The sequence below is a fragment of the Vanacampus margaritifer genome, chromosome 17 (assembly GCF_051991255.1).
Source record: "Vanacampus margaritifer isolate UIUO_Vmar chromosome 17, RoL_Vmar_1.0, whole genome shotgun sequence".
Taxonomy (NCBI): domain Eukaryota; kingdom Metazoa; phylum Chordata; class Actinopteri; order Syngnathiformes; family Syngnathidae; genus Vanacampus; species Vanacampus margaritifer.
Window position 1 is genome coordinate 20,359,242 of NC_135448.1, and position 27,797 is coordinate 20,387,038.

At 51.5% G+C, this 27,797-nt stretch overlaps 4 protein-coding genes across 10 annotated transcripts; 3 read left to right on the top strand and 1 right to left on the bottom strand.

Annotated features, from left to right (window-relative positions):
- Window positions 1-355: 355 nt before the first annotated feature.
- Window positions 356-2,197, bottom strand: LOC144037340 (uncharacterized). 2 transcript variants are annotated; one of them, XM_077548751.1, is made up of 2 exons: window positions 2,006-2,197; window positions 356-1,584 (listed from the first exon to the last, which is right to left on the bottom strand). In XM_077548751.1, exon 2 carries the CDS (start codon window positions 1,282-1,284, stop codon window positions 688-690), a length of 597 nt encoding a protein of 198 aa, XP_077404877.1. In that variant the 5' UTR covers window positions 1,285-1,584; window positions 2,006-2,197; the 3' UTR covers window positions 356-687. The 2 variants fall into 2 exon arrangements, with proteins under 2 accessions (XP_077404877.1, XP_077404878.1); XM_077548752.1 differs by having other exon boundaries at window positions 356-1,623.
- Window positions 2,198-2,906: 709 nt separating this feature from the next.
- pogza (pogo transposable element derived with ZNF domain a) lies at window positions 2,907-15,825 on the top strand. 2 transcript variants are annotated; one of them, XM_077548898.1, is made up of 25 exons: window positions 2,907-2,923; window positions 5,753-5,861; window positions 5,949-6,052; window positions 6,132-6,192; window positions 6,798-6,911; window positions 6,982-7,122; window positions 7,192-7,268; window positions 7,791-7,985; window positions 8,060-8,310; window positions 8,800-8,957; window positions 9,024-9,124; window positions 9,272-9,418; window positions 9,667-9,801; window positions 9,900-9,977; window positions 10,379-10,473; window positions 10,564-10,722; window positions 10,792-10,851; window positions 11,044-11,150; window positions 12,090-12,141; window positions 12,801-12,987; window positions 13,510-13,803; window positions 13,880-14,182; window positions 14,325-14,519; window positions 14,793-14,923; window positions 15,272-15,825. In XM_077548898.1, the coding sequence occupies exons 2-25, from the start codon at window positions 5,801-5,803 to the stop codon at window positions 15,513-15,515; spliced, it is 3,450 nt and encodes a 1,149-aa protein (XP_077405024.1). In that variant the 5' UTR covers window positions 2,907-2,923; window positions 5,753-5,800; the 3' UTR covers window positions 15,516-15,825. The 2 variants fall into 2 exon arrangements, with proteins under 2 accessions (XP_077405024.1, XP_077405023.1); XM_077548897.1 differs by lacking the exon at window positions 2,907-2,923 and adding an exon at window positions 4,439-4,632.
- A 1,415-nt stretch (window positions 15,826-17,240) lies between these two features.
- cart4 (cocaine- and amphetamine-regulated transcript 4) lies at window positions 17,241-21,267 on the top strand. 5 transcript variants are annotated; one of them, XM_077548900.1, is made up of 7 exons: window positions 17,241-17,356; window positions 17,763-17,853; window positions 18,796-18,876; window positions 18,964-20,230; window positions 20,342-20,493; window positions 20,752-20,919; window positions 21,009-21,267. In XM_077548900.1, exons 5-7 carry the CDS (start codon window positions 20,347-20,349, stop codon window positions 21,114-21,116), a joined length of 423 nt encoding a protein of 140 aa, XP_077405026.1. In that variant the 5' UTR covers window positions 17,241-17,356; window positions 17,763-17,853; window positions 18,796-18,876; window positions 18,964-20,230; window positions 20,342-20,346; the 3' UTR covers window positions 21,117-21,267. The 5 variants fall into 5 exon arrangements, with proteins under 5 accessions (XP_077405026.1, XP_077405028.1, XP_077405025.1 ...); XM_077548902.1 differs by lacking the exon at window positions 18,796-18,876; XM_077548899.1 differs by lacking the exons at window positions 17,241-17,356; window positions 17,763-17,853 and adding an exon at window positions 18,294-18,417.
- A 1,409-nt stretch (window positions 21,268-22,676) lies between these two features.
- vps45 (vacuolar protein sorting 45 homolog) lies at window positions 22,677-27,573 on the top strand. The gene is made up of 15 exons (XM_077547752.1): window positions 22,677-22,940; window positions 23,693-23,827; window positions 23,897-23,957; window positions 24,058-24,137; window positions 24,500-24,568; window positions 24,656-24,793; window positions 24,869-24,979; window positions 25,075-25,209; window positions 25,990-26,103; window positions 26,172-26,339; window positions 26,416-26,574; window positions 26,659-26,766; window positions 26,841-26,962; window positions 27,046-27,177; window positions 27,274-27,573. The coding sequence occupies exons 1-15, from the start codon at window positions 22,848-22,850 to the stop codon at window positions 27,350-27,352; spliced, it is 1,704 nt and encodes a 567-aa protein (XP_077403878.1). The 5' UTR covers window positions 22,677-22,847; the 3' UTR covers window positions 27,353-27,573.
- Window positions 27,574-27,797: the final 224 nt, after the last annotated feature.

A 27,797-nucleotide genomic window follows, 5' to 3' on the forward strand; every position in this document is an offset into this window, starting at 1 on the left:
GTTGTCGACAAAGATTTGAAAATAAAAAAAACATGTTAGATATCCTGAAATGGATCTAAAATGAAGTTCAAGACAATAACATGATGCACAATTTGATCATCAACGCTGCACGCTTGAATTGAATCGTTCAATCAATTCAAATCTATTGCACATTAAATTGATTGATTTGAAAACAACAATAAAAAATCAATAAAGGTTTCAAACAAACCATTCCTAAAGAATGCAAATCAAGTGAAATCCAACTGAAGTCGAAATCCAAAATTGAAAATCATGCGCTGTCGGAAAGTTTCATTGCGCTTTGCTGACCACTAGAGGGAGCCCAAGTAGACCATTTCAAGAAATAGACGCTCTTCAATTGGGGAGAGAACCCTTGCTTTTATTGACATATATACATATATATATTTAAAGTGATGTTAGAGCTGTAATATATTGTTCTTAAGTGCTTTATGCAGGATACTGTATTTAAAGTTGAAATGGGATTCAAAGCAGCTTTTTTTCTCATTAGTTTTTTATTTATTTATAGTTATTACTGTACACTTGTTTATTTTCAAAGCAACATTTGTATTTTTGTGTTTGAGGTGAAATCATTCTAAACATTAAACCTTAACATCAAATGTTCAAATGAAGGAAAGAAAATGAAAAGATTTTCAATGAATACTCATCAGCTGAGGTTGTAATTATGCTACGCTACGTTTCCTTTTCCGACTTCGGGATGCAGCGAACAATTGCGACTCCCGGACGTCCGGGCCGGGATTCCCGCTCGTGCTCGTGGGCGCACTTGTGTCTGCCGATCTGGTACTTGTGCGGGAATCGCTTGAGACAACGGCTGCAGCCGAACGGCGTCTCGCCGGTGTGCGTCCTGCCGTGGATGCTGACGTTCCTCTTGGTGGCGAAGGTTTTGCCGCACAGCGGGCACGGGTGCGGCTTGTCGCCCGTGTGCGAGCGCAGGTGCGAGGTCATGTGGCCCCGCTCGGAAAACGTCTTTGGGCAGAAGGAGCAGGGGAAGGGTTTCTCGCCGGTGTGCGTCCTGGCGTGCGCTCGCAGCTGCCCTTTCTGGCAGAAGCGTTTGGCGCAAACGGAGCAGGAGAAGGGTTTCTCCCCCGTGTGCGTGCGCGTGTGGAGAACCAACGACATGCGGTAGCTGAAGCCTGAGCCGCACAGCGAGCAGGAGTACGGTTTCTCTCCCGTGTGAGTCCGCATGTGGGACACCAGGTAGCGCTTGACGGCAAAACCTTTGCCGCACACGCAGCAGGTGAAGGCTTTCTCGCCCGAGTGCGTCCTCATGTGCGTGCGCAGGTTGCTCTTGCTGGAGAAGTTTTTGCCGCAGGCGGCGCAGACGATTTGCTCGCCGGTGTGCGTCCTGGCGTGGCGCACCAGCCGGTACTTGTTGTCGAAGCTCTGGAGGCACCGAGGGCAGCTCAAGCGCTTTTTGGCCGGCAAGCCGTCATCCTCGGAATCCGCTCGCTGGTCCGAGTCGCTTGGGCCGCCGCCGGCGTGGTCCTCCTCCTCTTTGATGCGGGGGGGGCTGCGGCTCCCGCTGCCGGTCTTCACCAACGACCACTTTCAGCACGTCCGACGGCAACACTGAAACAAACAGCGGAGACGGCACATGCTGACTTTTTCCTTCAAGAAAAACAAAACAAAAACGTGTCAATTCCAAATCCTGTCAAGGTAAAAACCAAAGACGTCTTGTGAAGAAATGCTGGTGTTCTCTGTAGCAGGTTATCAATGTGATGAATGCGACGCATTGATAACCTGTTGCTCATAACCCTCACCCACTCTTTTGTTTTGATTTGCTCGCTCTCTCTCTCTCATCATTTCCAAGCAACCAGACACACGCTGATGTCACACTGCATATTGTGTGTTGAGATTTCGTCTTTAGGTTTTTTGTTTTGTTTTATGGCGACAACTCGTAATAGTAGCTAGCGGCTAGCTCGTGCTAGCAGTTCCGCTTGAGCTTCGCCCCCACGTCGGTAAAAAAAAAAAAAAAAGGTAGAAAACAAACCTTCAATGTTGGAGTCGTTCTCTAAACGTGAAGCTAACTGCCGACGTTTGTCCATTTCGTGTTTGTTTTTTTGTTTTTTAATGGATCGTTCGCTTCCAAAGCGTCACATCGAGCGAGGTCCAAGCAGAAAATGAAACGGCGTTTACATCAGTCTTTTCAAAATAAAAGCAAAAGCGTTTCCAGAAATGACACGCCTCCACTTGCTACAGTGACTATAACATATAAATATATATTTTTTATTGCTCCATGAAATTATAATAATAAATATAATAATAATAATTTTAAATGTGTATTAGGTACGATGCTTATTTTAGTGGATGTTTTTGTGTGTTTTTTTCCTTTTCTGAAACATCTTGAAGGCTCTTTTCGGAATCACAAGTCAATATACATCATGAAATATTTGCGTCTGTCCTTCTCTCCCATCAAACTCTTCCAGCGCCAATCCAATTGCTTGTTCTTGTATCATCCTCTTTGATTTTCTTTGAAAATCTGTAAAGTAGCTTAAAGTCACTTAACGTGGTAACGTTGATGAATATGCGGTTACGTACATTCCCCGAAAGCTTCCGGCTCCACCAAACAAGCCAGACATGAAGGTTTTGTTTCTGAATAGAAGGCCAACTTTTTTTATTTTATTTTATTTTATTGCTTTATGTGCTGTTCCTCTGGATTTTTAAAAAATCAATCCTTGTTGAAAAACCCAATGTACAAAACAACATACAGACAATCTGACAATTAAATCATTATCACATATATTACATGATTTGGGGGGAAACAAGGAAGGTCAGTTTAAAAAATAATAATAATGATGAAAATATTATGAATGGTGGGGGGGACTATTACTTTCGTTATGGTGATGACGCAAGGCTTTTACGTCATTACGTAGTCCCGGTCATGTGACCCCGTAGCCGCGAGCTTGAAGTGAGCATGGATCTGTAACCTTAAATATTCTCGCATGTATTTATAAGTATATTGTTTGATGACTGCACATTTCCTTATAAATATTTTCGCACGTTTTCTTTTCCTGGCCGCATCTGGCGTTATTTATTAACTCCGTTCACAAACCGATGGAAGTGCTAGTTTAACTTACTACCGTTACTAGCTAACAAACAAAGGGAATGCAGAACTCCGCCGAAGATGTTGGGAAAATACCATCGAAATTAATAGGAATTTATATGTTCTTTTTTTTCTTTCATTCCTCCACTTAGTGTTGACAAATTCTTACCTATACCTGTAAACACATCTACTAAATTCGTTTGACAAAATGAAACACAAAGCAACGCTCACTAGAAACTAGTAGATTCTCATTGTATGCATACATATTGTGTATTAATGCGTTTAATCTTTTGAATATATCATTTACTCAAACGTCACACTGTGGCATTTTCTAAATCTAATGTGAGTTCAACATTTTTGAATACATATAAGACCTTCTTAATTCAAATAAAATAGTTGAAAGAGTAGTGCTGGAAATGACTGTTACTCCCCAATTGAATACAAAAACAAGAAATCCTCGCCAGTTTGTGATTCTTTGCATTATACGACTTTCATAAGAAAACATTGATAACATTAAAAACAATACAATAGCCAAGAATGGTTAGCATTTGCTAACTTAGTTGCTCATTGTTTTACTCCTGCTGAAAAGGTTCCATCAGCCGTGGACTATGAGGTTTTTGTACTTTATGATTTATTATTATTGAAGCAGAACTGGTTTGGCTGACAGCGACTGGACATTAATACGACGTGGAAATTAGAAACGCCATTTAAGTCAATATGCTAATCACGTTAATCGGACTTCATTACAGTATTCCAAAGTGACGTTGTACACAAGCACACTTTTTCGCCACGTGTACACCTATTTATAAGATACGTAATTGTCGGTTGAAGATAAAGTTTGTCTTCTTCGGGAGGATAAATTCAGAGTAGACTTGTGACCAACTGTTAGCCTAGCTTCCAATGCTAATAATATCCCTCCGCCCGTCGTTGATGCAGGAGGGGCGGAAGGTTACACACAGCGTTAGTAATAACGCGAATGAAACTAGCTGATAGTAATCACGTATATTTGGTGCATGATTACGCTTTGGTCACTTACCAGGTTTAGTTAGTGAATAACAGATAATAATAAGCTTTACCCGAGTACTTTGTATGATTATATTACAAATGTTATTTACGCCTATGCTAACCACGTGGATTGTACTAAACTATTACAAAATACGAATTAAGACGCTGACATTGTATACAAACACACCTTTACCCACTTGTGCAAGTGGCAATATTAGATATGTATAAAGTCATTGTTTTATCGTTGGAGGATAAACTTTTGTTTTCGTCGGCAGGATAAATTCAGAGTTGACTGGTGACAAACTGTTAGCATAGCTTCCAAAGCTAATAATATCCCTCCGCCAGGACAGCGTGCACGGGCGTATACAGCCTGAGACACGAGGGGCGGAAGGATACACAAGAGGCAGTAGCCCTATCACACACAACACACGCGTGCATAGTGTCTGCGGCTAACTACTAGCAGATAGTCAAAGAGCCGTTCCTTGCTTTTTTTTTGAGGAAGACAACACTTTGCGGTTACAGTTTTACTCCAATAAGTGTTTTTTGTAAACTGTAAAGGCACACAAAAGGTAAGAGAATGTACGAGTAACTTTTTGGGAAAGGCTCGTTTTGCAGAGTTTACTGCATTGGTTGGATTCGAGATGCCGGGCTAGCTCGTTAGCATGTTAGCATCGGTGGGCTGAGGAGGAGGAGGGGGGGAGAGATAGGAGGGGGGAGTGGAGGGGTGGGGGACAGCGAGCGACCGGGACGCCTTGGGCACAATCATTCGGAAAGTAGCACGAGTCAGAAAGATTCCACGCATCGCCTACGGAAAATGTTGAAAGAAAGCCTTGTGCGCAACTTTGTGTCATTTCGCAGTTCAGACTGGTGACGTCATCAATGGAGACTAATTGGCCTCCCCATGACTTACAAGTTTGAATTCGAATCGTGGCTCAACTCCTATCTCAATTTACTTGCACGTCAGGTCAATTTCCAAATTCAATTGCAGTAAATTAGGTACAGTACATGTGTAACATTTCTAAGAACGAGTTGAAGTAAATGAGACGAGCGTTGCGTTGTTCAACAGATCTTTCAAGACCGTTTCAGTGATGTTAACATCCTTTTCCTATGACAAACATTCTGAAAGCTAGAAATCGTTCAAACTATTGAAAAATGTACCCATTTCCGGACAAGATTATAGGGCTGACTTTTACTTGGAGTATATATTTTTAATTCCATTTTTTGTATTGTTTTACAATCTCTCAACACACAACCAGACGGCATTGAATAACGATGACCTTAAAGTAGTTGTAGAAAGCCACGTGCTCAGCCTCATGCAAAATGTACAAATAATATTCACAAACAAGAGTTTGCAGGTGGCAGTCAGCTGGCGTGGCAAAAAAACAAACAAATTAAAGGCATGCTTTACTTGTTAAGCCATTTTCAGCGATAACAAGTTCATATTTTGTCTATATTTCATTTGCTAATGTCATTATTTTTTATGTACATTGAATACCTTTAAAAAAAAAATATCTTTTTTTTAAGAAGCATTTTGCCATTTGTTGCCGACGAAAATGGCATCATTTGCTCAAGACTTGGGTAACAACCAATCACGGCTCAGCCTGCAAATGTCACATGACCAAAGCTAGAAAACAGGTGAGCCGGCATGCGATTGGTCGTATCTGACTTTGTGGACCTTTTTCCCCCCAGCCCGAATTTTCCCCGTCATCGGCGAAGGTCTGGTGTGGCTGCGTGCGGATGGCCGCCCCTTTCGACGTGCCGATGGAGTTGGAAGAAGAGTCGCCGCCGCACCGTGAAGGTGAACTTTGCAAGGGAGGCCACATTTGGCGTAATCACGAAGTCAGCAACAAAAAATGTGTGTTTTCATGCTTGCTTGGGATGGAAGAGGAAGAGGAGGAAGAGGAGGAGGAGGAGGAGGAAGAAGAAGGGGACCCGCCGGCGAACGTCGGCCATGCCGTGTCGTCAGTCGGCAGCCGCGACGCGGCGAAGGTAACGTAACGCTCGTTGCCGTTCGGAGCCGCCGGCGTCATCAGCAAGCTTGCGCTTCATTCTTGTCTTCCGTGTCCAGTCGGCAGCCGCTCGTCTCGGCTTCTCGGTGAACGGTCGCCACGTTCGTCTGCTGCCCGCAGGTCAGTGCGCGACACGCCGCTCGCTGCTTGGAATGGAATTGCTCAAAATTGCTCCGCTCGTCGGTGGAGCGTTCCTGCTTTGCATTTGCACTTGAAAAAGAGTCAAAGCAAAAAGTCGCTCGGCTTGTTTTCAGTCTCACCAAAAGTCTGCTTTGCGTGTTTCGAATTCAGGTTCGGATTAGAAACACAAAAATGGGATCAGGATTGAGATGGAGTTCAGCTGAAGCCGCTTGCCGCCACTTTGGCAAATCGGCTTCAAGCCGGTCATTGCCGCTCGCAGCTGTTGTCGACTCGACGCCAAATCAAGAGAATTCCGTCTTGTTGCAAAAGCTCGTTAGCATGCTAAGCGTTAGCATCCACTGTTGCGTTTTTAGGCCTTTGGGGAGCGCGTGCAGACCGATGAGGCCTGTTTTCTTTATTGGTCTCATTTCTTTGTTTGACTACAAAAAAACCGTTGACATGATTTGATTTTCGAAAACGAAAGCACAAACGATATCCCGATTGGAGTCGACTGAAATGAAAAGTTCCAGCGGGATCGAGCAGCCCAACGCCGGGTTGCCGTGGCAGTCGCCGCCGAAGGTGACCTTCTGCTCAACCTCCCGCAGGGGGCGCTACAGAGCTGAAGCTGCGCTTCCACCCCGGCGGCTCGTCCAGCGGCTTCGTCAGCGTCCACGCGGTGCCGTCGCATCCCCCGTCCGACCGCGCCCCCGTCATCACGGGTACGAAAGCGCTCAGCGAGCAGCCGAGGTTTGGGTCACGTTGATGTTTTGTTTCCATTTGGTCTCTCAGGCGTGGTATCGGGGCAAGCCGCTCACCAAGTTTTCCAGGAGCACCAGGAGAGCACCGTTACCCAGAAGCCTCAGCGGCATCCGTCAACGCCCAAGGACACCGCCAGACCTGAGGTGGCCACCAAAAGATACATTCCAAAAGGTTTGCCGCACAGCTTTGCAAAGGATCATGGGAAGCACGTGACTGACGCGTGCGCTTGCGTGTCTCCAGGTCCGGCTCGGCCTTTCAAGTGTGCGCTCTGCTCGTCTCAGTACAAAGTCGTCTCGGAGCTGCGAGGGTTCATTTGCGTAAGTTCAAGCTTGAGTCTCTCGGGAATGGGCCCCGTCCCGTCCCGTCCCGAGCCCGCAGGTCGCAGGTCGCAGGTCGCAGGCAACACCTTTCAAATTCTGCACCGCCCACATTTGCTCCAATCAAAAGAAGGCTGAGCAGACACAAAATGGAGGATGGATTCATGGATGAATACGTGTGAAGGTCTTAAATGTCTTCAAACATTTAACAAGGGGATGCAGTTTCAATGATTTGTTTTTGTAAATGGAGGAAATCACAATGTCCCGTCAACGGCCCGTCGCATTGGGTCTTGCTCCGTCCCGCCTCGGTTTGGAAACGCTCGCCACAAAGAAAACTATTGATGTTGTTCATTTTGAAAAAGCGCTTGATCGACTCCATTGTGCGAGCAGCCAATCATCATAAAGCGACAAAGCGCTCATCGACCCGGGCCTGCAACAAGCCCCGCCCGCCAGCTCCTCACGCCGCCATGTGAGACCACTTCAACCTCAAACATGACCAACATGTCATTTCCTCCCGCCCAGCTGTGCAGTCCCGTCGTCGCCGAGAGCGTCAACAAGCTCAAGATGATCAGGAAGAAGAAGAACATCAAGAAGCGCCTCAGGAACAAAGCCAAGAAGGTCGGCCAAGACGCGGCGGCGGCGGCGGCTGGAAAGGAGTCGGCAGCGGTCATACACGAGTTGGCGGTCGGCAAAGAGTCGCCGGCCAGCACGCCCAGCGTGAGTCCCGCCGGTCCGTCCGACCCACACGCTCGCCGTCATCCATGCCACGTCATTTCTCTTCTTGCCCTCAGCCCACCAAGGTCAACTCCGCCTCCTCCCCGGCCACCGTCGCCCTGCCGGGACCCTCGGCTCGCCGCCCGGGCTCCCCACAGCTCAACCGGCCCGAACCAGAGCGCGGCAAGCTGATCATCATGGTGGACGACTTCTACTACGGATGCGACCCCGGACGCGGCGCCGTCAGCGAGCGCGTGGACAACCACGGCCGACACGCCGGACTCTACCACTGCCTGCACTGTCCGCAGACCCTCCGCAGCAACATCCGGTGAGAAACGCAAAGTGCTCTCATTTGCATCCAAATGTGTTGCAAAAGATTGCTTACATGCACCGCAATCCATCGAACAACCGTCAAAGTTCCGACAGCTGATGCGTGCGATCGCGTGGTCCAAATCGTCCAAATTTCAGCCTCTCCGCAGAAACCCATTTTTGGTCCGCATCGTTGTTCAGTTCAAGTCTGCCAGACGTGTTCTCTATCCTGCCAAAATGGCGGCGCGATGCTAACGGCCATTTTGGGACACGTGACCTCAACGCTCGGATCTGGATATGCTGAGAAAGCTTGTGATTTCTAACCACGGCGGCACAGAACATACCCGGAGTATTTTGCACATCTGATCGATGACATCATTGATTGATTGGCAAACGAGTAACCGATTAGCATCAAAGCAAAATATCCCATCCGGCGCATCCGACGTGTGTGAAGGTGGTTGTTGTGTGAAAACGGAGGTGATGCTTTTGCTGCTTTCCCGCCATGCAGGCTGATGTGGCACATGAAGACGCACGCCGCCAAGATGGTGGAAGACGACCGCCACATGGCTTCGGTGTCCGTTTGTCCGCACTGCTTCCAGCGCTTCGGCTCTCCCTACAGACTTAAGTGCCACGTGGACGATGTGCACACGCAGCACGTGTCCAACGGTCAGTCGCACGCACGCACACACATTCCACCTCCGCCGGCGTGTAACGAAGGTGTTTGTGCGGCAGCCAAGTGTGAGATCTGCGAGCTGTATTTCCGCACGGAGCCCTCGTTCCTGCAACACATGAAGAACACGCACAAGGCCGGCGAGATGCCTTACGTGTGCCAGGTGGGATTCGCGCACGCAGAAAGGAATCTTTTTCCGATGGACGATCCTCTCGATGATTTGAAGTTGACAAACGGGATTCGCTTGAGTTGACTCCATGGTTGTTGATTTTGCGCGGGCGCACTCTAAAACTGTGTGCGTGCGTGTCAGGTGTGCGACTTCAGGTCTTCGTTCTACTCGGACGTGTGGAGGCACTTTGAGGAGTTTCACGGCAACACCAAGAACCTGATGTGTCCGTACTGTCTGAAGGTTCTCCGCAGCAGCTTCTGCTACATGCAGCATTTTGCCAAGCATCAGGTGACGCAATCCATCATTCGGCTTCACTTCTCCTCCTGGCCACTAGGGGGCCCTCTCTGTGGCTCTCATTGGCAACAACTCCACACGCGCTAATCTTTTAGTTTTGATTTTGAATTGAATGCGAGGAGTAGGAAAGACTTTTTGCAGAAGTTCCCAAATAAATTCATCAACATGAAAACATTTCAATCATTGTTGGATCGCAAGCTAAACAATTGATTCAACAATTGAACGCGCGCGCGTGTGTTCAGAGAAAGTTTGTGTTGAGCTGCAAGAAGTGCCGCCTTCACTTCCTGCACGTGAAAGAGCGCCAGCAGCATTACGAGCTGCACCACGCCACGCACGTCACGCCCACGCAGCTCACCGGGATCAAGCCAGGAACCAAGGTAGCCGTCGGCCCAGCCGGTCGGCCCAGCCGGTCGGGTCGGCCGGCGCACCCTCGCACCCGCACGTCCGCTTTCATGACACGCGTGCGCCTGCGCAGGTGACCGTCAGGACGTACTCGGTGGTGGGAGGAGCCAAGCGTGAGGAGGCCGCACGTCCAACCGTGGCGACGTGCAAGGCGAGTGTGACGCCTGCACGTGTGACTTTGTTCCATGCTTTTGAACGTCTGCGGTGACCTTTGACCCGTGGGACAGCATCACATCACTTTGAGCAGCTGAAAAGAAGCGACGTTGTTGAGAAAACAGCAAAAAGTCAACATTGTCCGTTTTGGATGAATTTGTTGAATTTGATCTCAGATATGCCGTAGAAAAGATGGCGGATTTCCAAACCCAGTCGGACTCAAACATGTTGAATCCTTTCCTGTCAAGTCCGCTAGCTTAATGCTAACTCATGATTCAAAAGTCAAATTAGCATTGAGGTCAAAGTTGAAGCCGTGTTCAACGTGGAACAAACAAGATGGGGATGATTTCTTTTGTCATTCCTCGTCAAGTTTTGTGTTGATGCCGTTTTGTGCTGCAGGTGGTCAACGTTGAGACGGCGGCGGCGCCCTCGCCGCAACTTCCCCAGATGAAGTCAAGGCAGAGTTTAGCTCACCTGTTGACCAACTTGAGCAGGTAGACGCACGCACGCACGCACGCCGACCTGCAGGTCATTCCTTTGCAGACTTTTTTTCTAATTCTTTTTTTCGCTTGCGTGCGTTCCAGCGAGGAAGACGAAGACGGCGCGCGGCGTCCGTCCCGTCACTGCGTGGAGTGTCTGAAGTCCGTCCGCAAGCTGAGCGCTCACTTCCCGTCTCGCGTGCGCTGTTCGCTCTGCCCCTTCGCCACATGCTGCTCCACCGCCTACGCCAACCACATGATCAAGTGGGTGCGACGCGACGTCCGCGTCTCGTCCCGTCCCCTTTGACCCTCACTCCACTGTCGTCCCCGCAGCGACCACACCGCCGTCGGCAACAAGCCGCACTACCGCAGCATGTTCCAGTCGCCCGCGCGGTGAGCATCAGCACGCACGCACGCACGCACGCACGCACGCACGCACGCACGCACGTTGGCTCGGCCCAAAAGTTTCTCATCATCACGTTGCGCGTTCAGACATTTTCCACAATTGCGCGACATTTTGCTTCGTCGGCGCTCAATTGCAACTTTGTGCCGTTTGTGTGTTGATGTGTGTGCGTGCGTGCGCAGTTTGCAGGAGAAGCTGAGCTGTGCGTGCTGCTCATACGCAACCCACGGCGGAGACCAGATGGCGGCTCACCTGGCGCGGCGGCCGGACCACGCGTGCGTGACGGCAGGTAACGACGCGCGGCCACATCCAAACGTGGCAATTGCAGGTCAAAGGTCACCTTGAAAAGGAACGCAAGCTGAATTCTGCCGCTATTCGTGACAATACCGAGCCCGATGTTTGTGGGGGGCGCGGGGGCGGGATCTGCAGTCCTGCGGTGAGATTGTGGTCCTTGAGTCATTTTTAGGCCGTCACTTTTTTTGCAGTGATGTTTTTGAAGCAGATGATTATGAAAGTTGGCCAATATTTGTGTGTGTGTGTGTGTGTGTGTGTGTGTGTGTGTGTGTGTCGTCCGTGGCGTACGTGCTTGTTGAGCTTCCGGGGACAGACGGACAGTGCCCGAAACCCCCTTGGGAGACAAAAGTTGCCTTTTGTAAGCCCACAATGAAAGACACGAGCGAGCGCAAAGCCGAAGTTGTGGTTTCCGTCGTGTCGGGAAGACTTTTTTGCAGCTATGATATGCAAATGCGGATTTTTTTGTCTTTTTTTCTTTCTCAATTTGTTTTCCAAATCAAGCTCGTATCGGTTTTGCGCATTTCAACTTCCACACTCAATCCAAATGATGAGCTGGAAAGTCAGCCGAGAAGGAAGAGGTCAGAGGTCAAAGGCTTTGCCTCCATGTCATGAACAAGATGGCAGTTGGCCAATATCTCGTCACATGACCGCTTAGCGTGTTGTCACGTGTCAGCATTTCAATATATTGAACATCGACCCCAAGAAAAGACATTTTTATTTTCACGTCTTTCTTTCTTTGCGTGCGACAAAATAAGCAATCGGAATTGTTGATCAACGAAATGTAACGAAGCTCGATGCATTCTTAATGCGGGTTTGTGGTGCAAAATGGCGTGCGCAATACGTGTGGTCAACGGTGCGAGGATTTCCCGCTGGCCGTATGTTGACGTCCCCGCGTGTGCACTCGCTCACCTCATGTCGTGTTGTCACCTTGCAGATGCTTCTGACGCCGAAGGAACCCGCGGCGAACCCACCTGCCGCTCCGACAGGTAGCCCCGCCTCCTCCTTCTCCGTGCCACTTCCTGTCGCTCGTCGTCATGGCGGCCGCCACGTGACGTAATCCTCTTTCTTCATTTCTCACTCGCTTGCTCTTTGGCCGCGTTTGTTTTTGTTCCGTCCGATATTTGAAGTGAACGCGTCCGTCGGGTGACGAGCGCGCGCCGCCGTCACGGAAACGAAAAGACGAGCAGACGCCGCCGTCACGGAAACAAAAAGAGACGAGCGCGCGCCGCCGTCACGGAAACGAAAAGACGAGCGGACGCCGCCGTCACGGAAACAAAAAGAGACGAGCGCACGCCGCCGTCACGGAAACGAAAAGACGAGCGCACGCCGCCGTCACGGAAACGAAAAGACGAGCGCACGCCGCCGTCACGTTTTTGAAGGCAATTTGAAGGTTTCGTGCACGTTTTTCGTCAGCCAAGAATTTCTCGTGGTCTGTTTGTCGCAACTTTGTGGCCTTTTGCCGCCGTAGAGGTCAGACGAGCGTGACCCCGACCTCCGCACTGCGCTTGCATTTGCATCCACAAAAACCCCCAAAAAAACGTGGGTGTGAACGAGCCTGAGATTTTCCGTTCTTAAATCCGTTTGTAAGCAAATCCGGGAAATGACGCGCCGCTGGATTTTGTTGTCGTTGTTTTTTGTCTGTCAGCCGTGCGAGCTCATTGCGAGGAGGAAGAGGAGGAGGAGGAAGAAAAGGGGGCGGTTCCTTCGTGCCCATCGTGCTGGCGCCGCCTCGCCAGCTGTCAGTCAAAGCGCTGGCCTCCCCCTATGACGCGTCCTCGCCCGCCGCCATGCGCATCACGTTCCTCAGGCCACGCCCACCTGCAGCTCATGCGGTGAGTTGACCGTCGCTGCGTCTTGCAAGTTGACGGTTCGAAAAACGGCCTCGTCGGTTCCTTCCGTTTTTCCTTGTTTTCTTTTTCTTCCATCTCTTGAACGGTTTTCCTTCTTGAACTCTTCTTCTTTTTTTTGTCTCTGACTTTTCAAGTCGTTCTTTCTATTTTGTGTCCATCTTTGTTGAACTCGTCTCTTTTCTTTCTCTTCGTCCCCTCAGAACTCTTTTTCTCTCTTTTTAACTCGATTGGTCTCTGGCGATCTCTCTTTTTTTCTTTCTTTTTTTTTTTGCTCGTTTAAAGCGGACGGAGGTCCTCAAACGAGGCTCGGCCGTCGTCGAGGACGTGAAAATAGTCAAGTGGGACTTCATGAAATGCTGATGATGAGAACATGCGACCTTTGTTGCTTTTTTCCTTCCTGGTGCGATGGATTGAATCGATGAGTTTAGAAAGTTGACGTGAAGCGGCCGACCCAGCGTTTCTCCAAGATGTCAACTTCTCTTGTCTGCGCTCTTTCCGTCCCAGCCGGCTCCTCCTCCTGGTTCTCCGCCGCCGCCGCCCCAAGAGGGCCCCCTGCTGGCGGAGTGGGAGTGGCGCGTGGCCATGTGGGCGCTGATCCGCCACGAGCAGCAGCTGGCCATCAACGAGGACGTCCTGCTGCTGTCGAGCGCCCGCGTGGCGGCCGAGAGCGGGCGCGAGGCCGTCCGCCGCCTGTGCCGCCGTCTGCGGCCCGACAGCCCCGGCGGACGCCTGCCCGACAAAGTTTTGGACGTGGTCATGGAGAAGAGCGCCGCCTTCGTCCTCTCGCTGTGCTCGCAGGTGAGTCCCCGCCCACAAGAGACTCTGCTTGGCGTGCCATGATTCTTATCTTATTTGTTGCGTTGCCGGACGTCAGATCCGCAGCGCGTCGCTGCGTCCGGACCGCGTGGGCTTCATGGACGAGTTGTCGGTGTTCGTGGACGACCGTCTGTTCGCTGAGCGCAGCGGGCGGGCCTTCCAGCTGCGGGGCCGACCGGCGCAGACGCCCCTCTTGGAGGTGGTGCTGTCGGCGCTGTCGGACGGAACCTTCCTGCCGCCCGTGCTCTTCTTCGCCGGGGCGCCGCCGGCCCTTCCCGACGGCTTCCCCGACAACGTGCTGCTGGAGGCGCGAAGCGGCGGATTCAGCGACGCGCGGCGGCTGCAGGTGTGGACGCGCAAGGTAACGACACGCAAATGACAACATGGACTTGAATCCAACTGGGGGGCGGAATCACAAAAAACGATGGCTGGGCTGAACTGGAGCGATCCGTGATGTCATGATGACACGGGAGCCCTCAAGACAAACCGGCCTTTTGCCGCAGGTGTGGCGTCCGCGCGTGTGGCCGTGGGGCCGAGCGCTGCTGATGGCCGACGTCCACCGAGGTCACGGCAGCCACGAGTTCAAGGCGCTGCTGAGCGCCGCCTCCACCCGCGCCGTCCTCATCCCCGCCGGCTGCAGCTGCCGCCTGCAGCCGCTGGACGTCTGCGTCAAGCCCGTCCTCGCCAACTTCCTGCAGGTGGGCATCGAGCGGGCGTCGAGCGGCCGTCGAGCGGGCGTCGAGCGGGCGTCGAGCGGCCGTCGAGCGGCCGTCGAGCGGCCGTCGAGCGGCCGTCGAGCGGCCGTCGAGCGGCCGTCGAGCGGCCGTCGAGCGGGCGTCGAGCGGCCGTCGAGCGGCCGTCGAGCGGCCGTCGAGCGGGCGTCGAGCGGCCGGCGAGCGGCCGGCGAGCGGCCGGCTCCAGCGACGGCAGCCCGAGACCAGGATGAAGTTTTCCCTTTTGCGTGCTTGCAGGTCCGCTGGACGCAACTGGTGGCGCACGGCGGTCTGGACGGTCTGAGTCTGGACCAGCTGGCCCTGATGTTGGCCTGCTGGCTCAGCGAGGTGTCGTCCACGCTGACTTCGGACGCGGACATCTTGAGAAGGTTTGGACACATATTTTTTTTTTGTTTTGGGGGGGTGACAAAAAGCTCCACTTCAAGCCAAACAAATGGAGTTTAGTTGGCATCAAACGGATCCATGTGAGGGGCCGCCATGTTGTCGCCCTCTGCTGGCCAGCCAAATTAAGGTTTCGGCCCGGCCATCGCAATTGCGTGTTGAAATGCAAATCTCGTCTGTCGTCAGGCGCGGCTGACCTGGCGTGACCTCATCTCGGTAATTTTACAGATTTGACATCATTGCTCTCTTTTTTCTTTTTTTTGTGCGTGCGAGTGTGTGTAAGTCTGCTGTCGCGTCCTATTGACCTCGTTGCCGTGGCAACCGCATCCCCGCAGGTCCTTTGCATCGGTGTGTCACCTGCACAAAGAGCAGACGGACGCCGAGCAGTTGATCCAATTGCTGACCGCCAAGCTCAACATGCCCCTGGAGGTCTCCGGTCCTGGTCCGGACCCCGACGCCGGTCCTCCTGATCCCAGCCCTGCCGCCAAGAATGTTCAGCTTGTGCTGGTGCTGCGCCAAGACCAGCAGCAGAAAGTCGACTTGAACCCGGCGGACGGCGAGCGGTCGATGACGTCGTGAAGTCATTGGCGAGTCGGGAATGGCCGACGGCTGCCTTGGGAATGATTTGCTGGTTCCCGACGCACGCATCGCCACACAGACATTTTTGCTGGATTGCTCACTTTGATGGTTGGGAAATCTCAAAAGAAAAAGATTGCGAGTCGTTGGGAATCATTGCCGACACCCCAATCTCCATTTTATATCTCGGCAAGGGTGCATGCGGCCTTGGTGACTTTGGCGACGCCTGGTGGTCTTGTACTGTATTACAACCTGTTTGTGAACTTGAAGCAATCCTGACAATTATTAAAAGAGGAACTTTTTTCCCACTTGACTTGTGTATAGTTTTTTTTTATGAGTTATTTTATTAAAATAAAATGCATTTAGTGGTTTTATTTCTAAATTAAAATAATATTTTGTAGTAATTTCCATCAAGTAAACATAAGCTCATTGTAAATAAAATAGCATAAATATTTTCTTCAATACAGTGATCATTAAAAAAAAAATTTTAACATGGATCTTTTTGTCTAAAATGATTATATACTGTATTAAACACATTTTTATTTGATTATGTTTCAAAGTTAAACTTTTTAAACATTCATTTTTAGTCGATCAAATATATTATAAATTAGTAAAAATATTGTAAAACTTCAGCATTCATTTTTCTAAATTGATGTCAGGACGACTGAAAGTCAGATGTTTAGCAGCCGCGTACATTTGTCTCAAAATGAATCACATTATTCTGTATGTGCGATTTTTTTATGACTTAGCATTTGTCAATATTGATTTATGCTTGCGAGTTGTCGGATTTTGCGTTTGTGGATCGGGTGGTCGCGCAACGCGCATTTGCTTTTGAGACCAACTGTTTGAAAGGCCCGTTCGTCCTCCGTCCACAAGGCGGCAGTGTTGCGGTCGCCATTGAATGGGAACCAGCCGTCTGCTGTTTTTCGTTTAAAATTGGAAATTGAAACATGAAAAACGAGCCTTTTTCTGAGCTTCCATTTTGTGTTTACTTAACACAAGTTGGAATTTCGAAGACACTCTTCTTCTATTGTTACCTCTGCTTTGGCGGCCAGAAAGAAGTCTTGTCGAGGCAGTGTAAGCTTGAGCCGATGGAAACAAATTTGGGTAGTAATTCCCCCCCCCCCCCCCCCCCCCCCCGAATTTTGTCAAATAGACGCATACTAGAGCAGACGTGGGCAATCTCGGTCCTCGAGGGCCGGAGTCCTGCAGGTTTTGGAGGTTTCTCACGTCCAACACAAGCTGATTCCAATCAACAGGATCGTTATCAGGCTTATGCAGAGCTTGCTGATGAGCTGATCATATATCAGCTGTGTTGGAGAAGGGCAACATGCAAAACCTGCAGGACTTCGGCCCTCGATGCCCACCTCTAGAGGATCGCATAAAGGCTCGTTTTCCGTTTTTCAATTTCCAAATTTAAACGAGACAGCAACACTGCCGCCTCGTGGGCGGAGGAGGAACGAGCCTTAGATACGTGAACATCGCGGATCCATTTTTGGATCTGAAACGTGAAAATCCCGAATTTATTTGTGTGAATAATGACATACATTTCAAGTCTATATGAACGAGAAGCATTGCGAGGCCACTTGAGAAAACAAAACAAAAAGCGGCGATGCACTGCGTGCGCGTGCGTGTCACGCCTGCATGCGTCAGTCACGATGCGTTCGCTGTGCGTCGGAACATTTGACGTCCCGCTGCGGCGGTTAAATTTAGCGTCCGTGAGAAGCCGGCACTTTCCCAGCATGCCCTGGGGCGCTCGGGAAGCGCATCCGCGCACTTTGACCCCCTCCCTGCGCGCTGCGCGACATCGTCACGCGTGCACCTGCTTTTGACCACGCGGCGAGGTGACTTTTTTTTCTTTTTTCTTTTTCTTTTTCTTTTTTTTACTCTTCTTTACTTTGTATTGTGCGCTCGCCCTTCCTGCACCTTTTTGAGCACGCGCATGTTGAATTCTCGCATGCGTGTTTACAGGATGCGTGCGCCCCCCCCCCCATCCCCACTGGGGAGTGACACCCCCCCCCCCCCTTGTCCTGTCATCACTTATCTGATGTTTCTTTCCCACGATGCCCTTCAGCCAAATCACGTCACTTGACAAACATTTTCACAGCAAAAGATTGGAGCTACGTCATCACGTCGCCGTCCGTCCATCCGTCCATCACTTCACCAATCCATCGTCTATTTGTCCTTTGGGCATGAACTTTGACCTTTGTGATGTATCTTTTGGGTGAGCTTCATCTTTTTCTGTTCCAGACTCCGCCTACTCCCGACAAACCTCCGAACCCTGACCTTTCACCTCTGATGACATCATCGGCCCCAATTCGTTTGTCGTCGTCATAATCAGGTGACGAGGCCTGAGAACGGGAAATAGAAGAAGGACGCGGGAACTGCGTCTGCGTGTGCATGAGTGTGTGTGTGTGTGCGTGTGCGTGTGTGTGTGTGTGTGCGTGTGCGTGTGTGTGTGTTGAGCCCATTGTTGAGCGTCCAGCTGTGCTTGAATGAAACAAAGAGCTTTTTTGTAGCACACACACACACACACACACAGCCAGCAGTTGGTGTTAAAAAAGTGGGTGTGACGAAGATGTGAGTTGAGTTTAGCAAATGCAAATTCTGTCTTGACTTGAGAGCATCAGTTACTTACACTTTTTTTTTTCTTCATATAAGATGCACTTTTTGTCTGCTTTGTTTTTGGACAAGAAGAAACATGAAATTGTTTTGGCGAGCCCCCAACTTACTTGGCTGGGAAAATACAACCGCCCCCCCCCCCCCTCCCCATAAGGCCCCGCCCCCTCCTCCTTTCTTGTAGTTGAAGCCTCACACACACGCACACGCACACACGCAACTAGTCAGTGCAGCATGTTGTCCTGTTGTGTGTCCGCACTTGCGCTCGTCCTCTTCATCACCGCAGGTCAGTTCACATTTCATTTGCGTCTTCGTGCGTGCGTGTGATGTCAACTTCAACTTTCTTTCCCTTCAGCGTTTGTGTGTGTTCACAAAGTCTCTTTCACAGCCACGCACAGCATGACTCGGTTGGGGCCGTGTGTGTGTGTGTGTGTGTGTGTGTGTGTGTGTGTCAGCTGTCAATCATCTTTCACATCTGTGTGACGGGAAGCGGCCTGATTGACAGCTGTTGACATAAGGACACGCCCACTCTCTAAATATAATCAATAAGCTTCATTTCCTATCGGTGCGTGTGCGTGTGTGATTCATCCAAATGTTCAAACTCCCCCTCGCGTTCCGCACGTCTTATCATCTGGAACGTGCGTGCGTGCGTGCGTGCGCGCAGGTTGCAATGCTGAGCTGACGACGTCATCGCCAGACTACCAATATGACGACGACAACGCCACACTGACATTCATTTTCTTCAGTGAGACAACACACGCACGTCCTCCACACACGCACGCACACACACACACCACAAACTCCGATTGTTAATGTGTGTGCGTGTCTGCAGGCAACACGAGCAGCGAGGACCTGGACAAGTTCCTGCTGCTGGACTCACAGGAGGATTTAGACCAGGACCAGGATTGGGATGAAGACCAGGCGGGCGTTACCACGGCAACCCGGCAGGAGCACACAGAGAGGGGCGGAGTCACGGCCGGCAACGCGTCATCCTCGACCTTCGTCTTCTCGGTGACCATGATGATGATGATGGTCGTCATGGAAACGCACACGTGACCCGCCACGTGACACGCACGCACACAAAAGTCTCTTTCGGAAATTTGAAGAAGACAATCAATCGATCGATCAGTTCAAAGTTAAGTGAAAGTTTGTTTTGACAAACAACAATAAAGATTGGTCACAACTTTCCTTTGTTGTTTCCTTTTTGAAAGGGATCGATCGAGCACAAATTGATGATCAGAAATGGAAACTTTGGTCTTCTTCTGATACCAAGTACCGATACCACTACAAAAGAAAGTGACCAATCGTTTTCACATGACATGACATATGGACGCCATCTTGTTACCCTGCGGAAAACCCGGTTGGCCAAACTCTCTCTAACGACGGCTCCTGTTGCCAGGAAGTTGCGATATCTTGGAATGAGGTCGGCTATCGTCCCCCAAATCGCACTTGGCCACTTTCCTTAATCAATCGGAAAAACAACAACACGATTGGAAGTTCAAGAAAATGAAGCATTTTCATTTTGTCACACACACGCACACACACACACATCCTGGCGTGTGTGTGACAACATGCGCGTGTCCGGCCCGCCTGCTGCGCTTTCCTCCGTGTGAGCCGTGACAACGATGGCACGTGCACGCCAACGAGGCCTTGCTTGACGCTTGTGGGCGGGGCCAACGCCGGCCAGGACCAAAACACCTCGTTTGTCTTTCCGACCAGGTCACGCGCACGCACGCACGCGTTCCCAAGCGAGCGTTCACATCCACGCACAAACATGCCAAGATACACGCACACACACAAATCCCGGCCGAGGACTTTTGCTGTCGTTTGACGGGCGACTCGGGCGACCGCTCACCTTGGGCGACCTGTTGAATATGGAGCAGACGCCGTCTTCATCCATCACACGCACGCCAGACGCACTTTGGAGGTGACCACGTGACAAATGAGCGTGTGGGAGGGGCAGACGGCAGCATAAAGGCGCCGGCCGCCACACGCACACGCACAAACATCACAACAAGGACGAGGACGAGGAGACCAAGTTGAAGAAGTTGAAGAAGTTGAAGAAGTTGAAGGATTTCAATCTGCTGGCCGACAAGCAGGTTTGCAACTGTTCGTCTTTTCTCGCACGTTTCTCATTTTGCCGGCACAAAAGCCACGCCAGCCTTTGTGCCGGCAAAATGGTGTCACTCCTGTTGTTGTCGTTGCCGCAGGTGCGATGGAGAGCACGCGAGCGTTCCTGTTCCCGTACGTGTGTCTGTCCCTGTTGACGCTCGTCTGCTGGGGTCAAAGGTTATCCACTGAAGTGCAGCTTCCGCCCGCGCTCCACCAAGACAAATTCTTGCCGCTGGCAAACGACGATCTGGTTCGGCAATCTGCGTCTTTGTGCCTGCATGTGTGTGCGTGTGTGTGCGTGTGTGTGTGCGCGCCCACTTCCTGTTTTTTAGCCACTGAAAATCTCTGCGTGCGTCTCACCCGAGTTCGGCGGCATTTTTTTTGACAGCCAATCAGCGCTTAGGATGACTTTTGAAATCTTGCCTATTGATTAGCAAGCCGCCAATCATCAAGCCGCGTTTGACAACACGCACACACACGCTGATACGGCTGATGTGTGTGCGTGAAGGCGGAGGTGCTGCGGAGCTTCCTGGACGAGGCGGAAGGCGTGTCAGGAGGCGTGTCAGGAGGCGTGGCAGGAGGTGTGCCAGGAGGCGTGTCAGGAGGCGTGGCAGGAGGCGTGGCAGGAGGCGTGGCAGGCTTGCCGCTGGAGAAGAAGGCCAGCGTCATCCCGCGGGTCAGAAGCGCGCACACGTTTTCTTTTCCTGCCTGGCAGGGCGCCATCAAGAAGTGTGTCATGTTGCGTGTTGGCGTGTGCGTGTGCAGTGCGACGTGGGCGAGCGCTGCGCCATGAAGCACGGCCCCCGAATCGGACGATTGTGCGACTGCCTGCGAGGGACGGCCTGCAACACGTTCTTCCTGCGCTGCTACTGAACGAGCGACCAATCCAGCGACCAATCGAACGACCGCGAGGACGCCATTTTACGACACTTTCCAAGACTTTTGTGTTGTCCAGCTAGCATGCTAACGGCTAACTGTCAAAAGTCATTCTCTGCCATTGTCAAATAAACTTGTGAAAAACGTCCTCTTTTTTTCAACGCAATGCGTCTGATGTTGCTGCACACTCAATCTCAACGTTGGAAACAACTTGAATGATGCACGCGTGCCACTAGGTGGCAGTGTCCTGTTTCTTGCATTTGAAATGTTAACGAGTGCGATGTTGACTTGCGTGTGTGCAAAATGTTGCAAGATGGCCGCCAGTGAGTTGAACCAGCGAGTAGACAAAAGCAAATGAGACTGTGCCGTGTCCTGGCGTCCTCACGGGCGTCCTCACGGGCGTCCTCACGGGCGTCCTCACGGGTGCGGCGCCGCCCGCCGTCGAGTCGTGTCAGCTGGATTTGGTTGACTAAACCTTCTTCACCAAGATGCCCGTGTCACATGACTTCCTGTCTGCCCGCCAATCAACTCGCTGTGCTGCGTCTAGCTCCGCCCCCTTTCAAGTACCCAACCGGGTTAACTAATCAGCTTCATAGCGGATGAATGGAGAGTTTGGATTGATCATCGATGGACACGCGACTTTCTCCATCGAGCTGATCGATCGATCAATGCAGGAAAAATGTTTTTGACGTGGACGACGGCGGCTTCCCGTCGCGCGACGGGATGGTCCAATCGGAGGCGAGCGAGGTGACGTCGCCGTGACGCTTTCGCGCTTCTTTTCATTTCTGGCCGCTTATCGCAGGTTTGGCATTTTGCCGGCTGATAGCGTCGACGACCTTCACGATGCGCGACGCTCTTTAAATGCAAGCGACATGAAACATGAAAAGGCGAGGTGACCTTTAGCAAGCGCTTTCCACGGCAAACTCGCACCTCTGACTCTCTTTGTGCGTGCGTGTTTGAAGAAAGCTCATGATTTCCTTTTCATTTGATTTTGTTGACAAAAATGTGCGCGTTCTTGAAAGCAAAGTTGAAAACTTCCCGCCTTGGACACCGTATATGTGTGTGAGTGCAACAAAAAAAGAAGCTAATATGAGATGTTTATCATCAGTACAAACCTTTCAAAGAGTCACAAATAACCACAAAAGGCTTTTTATGCTAATAATTGAAAAATATTTTATTCAAAACCTCGAAAAATGTCAAAGTCATTCATTAATTCTGTGGCATTGAGTCGAAAGCGTACAACGGAGCCCCTCTGGTGCCAGGGTATGGAAATAATAATAATAATAATAATAATTATACCCTAGATCCGTAGATTTGAAATAAGCCAAAGAAGTAAATCAACTTGTGTCTCAAGGCGCCAATGTATTATTATTATTATTATTATCACCATTATTAAAATGATTATTATTTTCATCATTATTATCATTATTAATACGCTGACTGTTTTTTGTTTTTGTTCTTTTCCCGTCGAGTTTTATTTTGAATGTTGTGGTTGGACGTCAAAGATCGACTTCCGCCCAAAATGGCCGACGTGCCGCGCATGCGCACCGCGGCGGGTTCCTTGGCAGTTTGCGTTGTGTTGAGCAGCAGGTTGCGGCTCAGCGGACGGAGTCGAGCGCGTTTGCGGGCTCTTTTTTTTCTCCTGTCCGGGCTCACCTGGACGCCCGCCTTGTCATTTAGCGCCTCTTGTTCTTCTTGTCGTCGTTGTTGTCTTTGTTGGCGGCCGCCATGAACGTGACGCTGGCGGTGAAGCAGTACATCTCCAAGATGATCGAGAGCAGCGGGGCCGGGATGAAGGTGCTGCTCATGGATAAGGAGACGGTGAGTGAGTGAGTGAGTGAGTGAGAGAGAGAGAGAAGAAAACCCCAGCGAACATTACAACAGCCTCAGGGGTACAAAGACCACCTTCACTTTTCAGCTATTTGTGACTGCGCAATCGTCCTCTTTTTTTTTTTTTGCGGACGCGTGGTAGTGCCAATGTGGAGTCAACACTTACTGCAAAGTGTCCTTCCAACGTATTGATAAAGTCGTTTGAACATAAAAACGTAGGCTAAATGCTAAAAACATGAGCTTTTACGGGGTATCGACTTGCGCATGCGCAGTTGCTCACAACGGCCACGAAAGCCAGAGAGCAGCCATCTTACGTTGCCACTGTTAGTGACAACGTTGCCTAAAAACATTGTGTTCAGTGCGTGTTTGACGCGAATGGAGTCACGAGAGCCTCGCAGCGAGCAAACCATTATTATTATTAGACTATATTCTCACAATATTGTGACTCCCACAGGGTAGGTTTTCTATTTTGCAGCATTTATTTTTTATTTTTTTAGCTGATGGGCTGTTGCATGTTCACTTGATTGTTGATGATTGCGAGCTATTCGACCAGAGATTTTTTTTTTGTTTCAACACGAGTGTCTGTCTGTACTTCTACGATAAGAAATGCATAACGACAACGGCATGGAAACAAAAGATGTTGACGTCTGATGATGGTTTGTCACAAAAGTGTACTCGTTGGCCCGTCATTGGGAAGCGGCAAGCGCTCACTGTTGCGTGTGCGTGTGCGTGTGCGTGTGCAGACCAGCGTGGTGAGCGTGGTCTACACGCAGTCGGAGATCCTGCAGAAGGAGGTGTACCTCTTCGAGCGCATCGACTCTCACGGCAGAGAAAGCATGAAACACTTGAAGGCCATCTGCTTCCTCAGACCCACCAAGGTCGTCATCATCATCGTCATCATCATGAGAAGATGAAGAGCGGCAGGTTAACGTGTGTTTGTGCTGCAGGAGAACGTGGAGCATCTGATCCAGGAGCTGAGAAGACCAAAGTACGGCGTCTACTTCATCTGTGAGAACACGCAGTCGGCTGCCCGCCATCTTGGCCAGACGCGCTCGACTCATATGTGTGTGTGTGTGTGTGCGCGTGTGCGTGCGTGTGTGCGCGTCAGACTTCAGCAACGTGATCAGCAAAAGTGAAATCAAAGCTCTGGCCGAGGCTGACGAACAGGAAGTGGTCGCCGAAGTGCAGGTGAGCGACGCCTGCTTCCTCCTTTTTGGAGCGCACGTTGAATCGTGACCGGACGCCCCCCAAAAAAAAGCCGCGTACAAACGAGGATCGGGTTGGTTTGCAATCAATCAAACATCAAAACGTGCCAGTAAACGTTGCGCGCGATGCCACGTGACGGAAGGGGCGTGGCTTGGCGCGCTCGTGCTGGCTTGAAAATGAATTTTCAGCATGTTTGGCAAATCGGTGACCACAAAACGCAAATTCCAGCAAACGAAACAAAACACGGCTCGTCACAATTGCTGACATCTTTTTTGGGTCTCATGCTAATTGCTTGTGTGTGTGCGTGCGTGTGCGTGCGTGTGTGTGCGCGCGCGTTTCCACAGGAGTTTTACGGCGATTTCGTTGCCGTCAACCCTCACGTGTTCTCCCTCAATCTGCAGGCTGTGGCCAAGGTAAGAAAGGAGATTTGCCGGCAGCGGCTGCCACCTTTCTGCAGGCTCACGTGCGTGCGTGCGTGCGTGCGTGCGTGCGTGTGACAGGGTCGTAGCTGGGACCCGCCCATGTTGTGGCGCTGCACGCAAGGCCTGACGTCGGTCCTGCTGGCCCTGAAGAAGTGTCCCATGATCCGCTACCAGCTGTCGTCCGACATGTCCAAACGGCTGGCGGAGAGCGTCAAGGTCAAGGCGCCGCCCACCGCCGCCGCCGCCGCTCGTTCTCACCGCCCGCCCTGACCTTTGAACTCTGATGTGCAGCAAATCATCACCAAGGAGTACGAGCTGTTTGACTTCAGGAAGACGGAAGTGCCGCCGCTGCTGCTCATCCTGGACCGCAGCGACGACGCCATCACGCCGCTGCTCAACCAGGTGAGACGGCCGCCATATTCCGGCGGGCGGCGGGCGGGTCGCTTTGTGGTTTTGGTGGCTAAGCAAGCGGCGCCGATGTGCTCCCTCCCCGCCAGTGGACGTACCAGGCGATGGTTCACGAGCTGCTGGGCCTCAACAACAACCGCATCGACTTGTCCGGCGTTCCCGGCATCAGCAAAGATCTGCGCGAGGTCGTCCTCTCCGCCGACCACGACGACTTCTACGCCAACGTGAGTTCACGGCACGCCGCCGCACAGCGTGACAAAGAGAGCGGCCGCCGTTTTCCCCGCGTGCATTCCTTGTCTGTCTTTGGAGGTCAATTTCCAACTTGTAAAAAAAATCACATGCACGTTGACTTCGGACTTCGGATTCTTTTCTTTTCCTTTGCGAGCTGATTTTGCTTGCAAATGTGATTTTTCCAAATTGAGCCGGCAGACGACCGCACTCGAAGCCCGCTTTGCCGTTTGGCCGTCTGCCAGCGCGGCCACGCCCCGAGTGCATGCGGCTAACGCTATTGCTAGCTTGCTTCACAATTTCATAGCAGCCGCGGCTGCAAAGTGAACCAAATGATTCCGTTAGCTCACCATTGAGTGCCAATTGACTGAATTGAAGATTTGGCCGGCGTTGGACTCGCAACCCTCAAAATTATTTTCCTCTGCAAAGCCAAACTTTTGTGTGCGCGTCCATTGTTCAAATGATTGTCAAATGTTTTGCTCTTTTTGATGATGCAATGTTGACCTTTTTGGCCTTTCCTGAGAAGATTTTGGACTCACGCCAGCTGTCACTTATGAGAATCATTCGTCATCAGGTTTGCCTTTGTGGCAAAGGTGCGTTCCATTTGCTCGCCTGGACATGCGTCGGTCCATGAGGCCGAACCCGAAAGGAAGGCGACAACCCAATTGTTTTTGTCTTCTTTCCTCGTGCCGCGTCTCGTCCGCGGCGCCGAGCGATCGCGAGGCTCGCTGGCAAAAAAAACCTGCAAATCCCGTTGTGGGTGTGGCTTGTTGCAGAACTTGTACTTGAACTTTGGCGAGATCGGCACCAACATCAAGAACCTGATGGAGGACTTCCAGAAGAAGCGACCCAAAGGCCAACAGAAGCTGGAGTCCATCTCGGACATGAAGGTGCGGCCGCCTCTCCGCGCGTGTGCACGCCTTTGCCCTGACTGACTCCGCCCCCGCCGGCGCCGCAGGCCTTCGTGGACAACTACCCGCAGTTCAAGAAGATGTCGGGCGCGGTGTCCAAGCACGTGACGGTGGTGGGCGAGCTGTCGCGCCTGGTGGCCGAGCGCCAGCTGATGGAGGTGTCGGAGGTGGAGCAGGAGCTGGCGTGCCAGAACGACCACAGCAGCGCGCAGCAGGTAAACGACGCCCGCCCGCCAGCCCACCTGCCGCCGGCACGCTAGCGCTCAACAAACGGCGCCGTTGTGTGTTCAGAACGTGCGCCGGCTGCTGCAGAACCCGCGCGTGACGGAGCTGGACGCCGCGCGCCTGGTGGCGCTCTACGCGCTGCGCTACGAGCGCCACAGCAGCAGCGTCCTGCCCGCCCTCATGGACGAGCTCGCCAGGAGGGGCGTGTCCGAGCGACGGCGCAAGGTACGGCGGCCGCGCCAATAGTCCATGTCGAACCCTGATCACGTCCATCCGTCCGTCCGCATTTGCTGTCGCCGTGTGTGTCAGATGGTCCAGTGCGTGGTGGAGTACGGCGGCAAGAGGGTTCGAGGAAGTGACCTTATCGCGCCCACAGACGCCGTCGCCATCACCAAGCAGTTCTTCAAAGGCCTCAAGGTGTGCGACCAATCCCCCCCCCCCGCTTGTAAACACACACGTGGTGTGACGTGCGTGCGTGCGTGCGTGCGCAGGGCGTGGAGAACGTGTACGCGCAACATCAGCCGCTCCTTCACGACACGCTGGATCAGCTGCTGAAAGGTCGTCTGAAGGACAGCCAGTTTCCGTATTTGGGATCCAGCAGCCTGAGGGACAGGTGACGACGGGTCGCCGCGGGAGGTGACGGGTCGCCGCACGGCTGTGGCGATGACGCGTGCGTGTGTGTGTGTGTGCGCGCAGGCCTCAGGACGTGCTGGTGTTTGTGATCGGAGGAGCCACCTACGAAGAAGCGCTCAGCGTTTACAACTTGAACCGCAACACGCCCGGCGTGCGCGTGGTCCTGGGCGGGACCAGCATGCTCAACACCAAGAGGTCGCGCACGCACGCACGCACGCACGCACGCACGCACGCACGCACGCACGCACGCATTCATCCACTGACGCGCACCTTCCTCTCTTTGATTCTCAGCTTCCTGGAGGAAGTGATGTCATCGACATGTGGCGGCGAGCGCTCGCAGGGCGCCGGTCGCCGTAGCAACAGACACTGAAGGCGCTTCGGACGCAACCTCAACATTCCTTCCTGCTTTTTGTTGCACGTGTGTGTGTGTGTGTGTGTGTGCGTGACCTTCGCTTTGCCCTGCTGGCAAGACAGGAAGTGGACAAGTGCAAACAGGAAGTGTGCTTGAAGTCTTGTCTATTTGATTTGTTGATGAAGTGGAGGCCAATCAATGTTGTGATTGGAAGCCCAAAGTAAAGATTGAAATTGTGATTCTTTTTGTTTGCAGCAACTGAAGGTGACTTTTGGGAACTTTTGCTGCCGATGACGCGACAAACGCGAGTCATCGGCAGCACTTTGAAATCGTCGCACGGCAGTGAGGGGACAAATTTGACTGAAAACATTTGGACAAATGTCCAACAATTGTCCTCGTGATGTTTCCGTCCATCGATTGTTTTTGTCAATCGTTAGCATTGACATGTTGCTAGCGCACGACT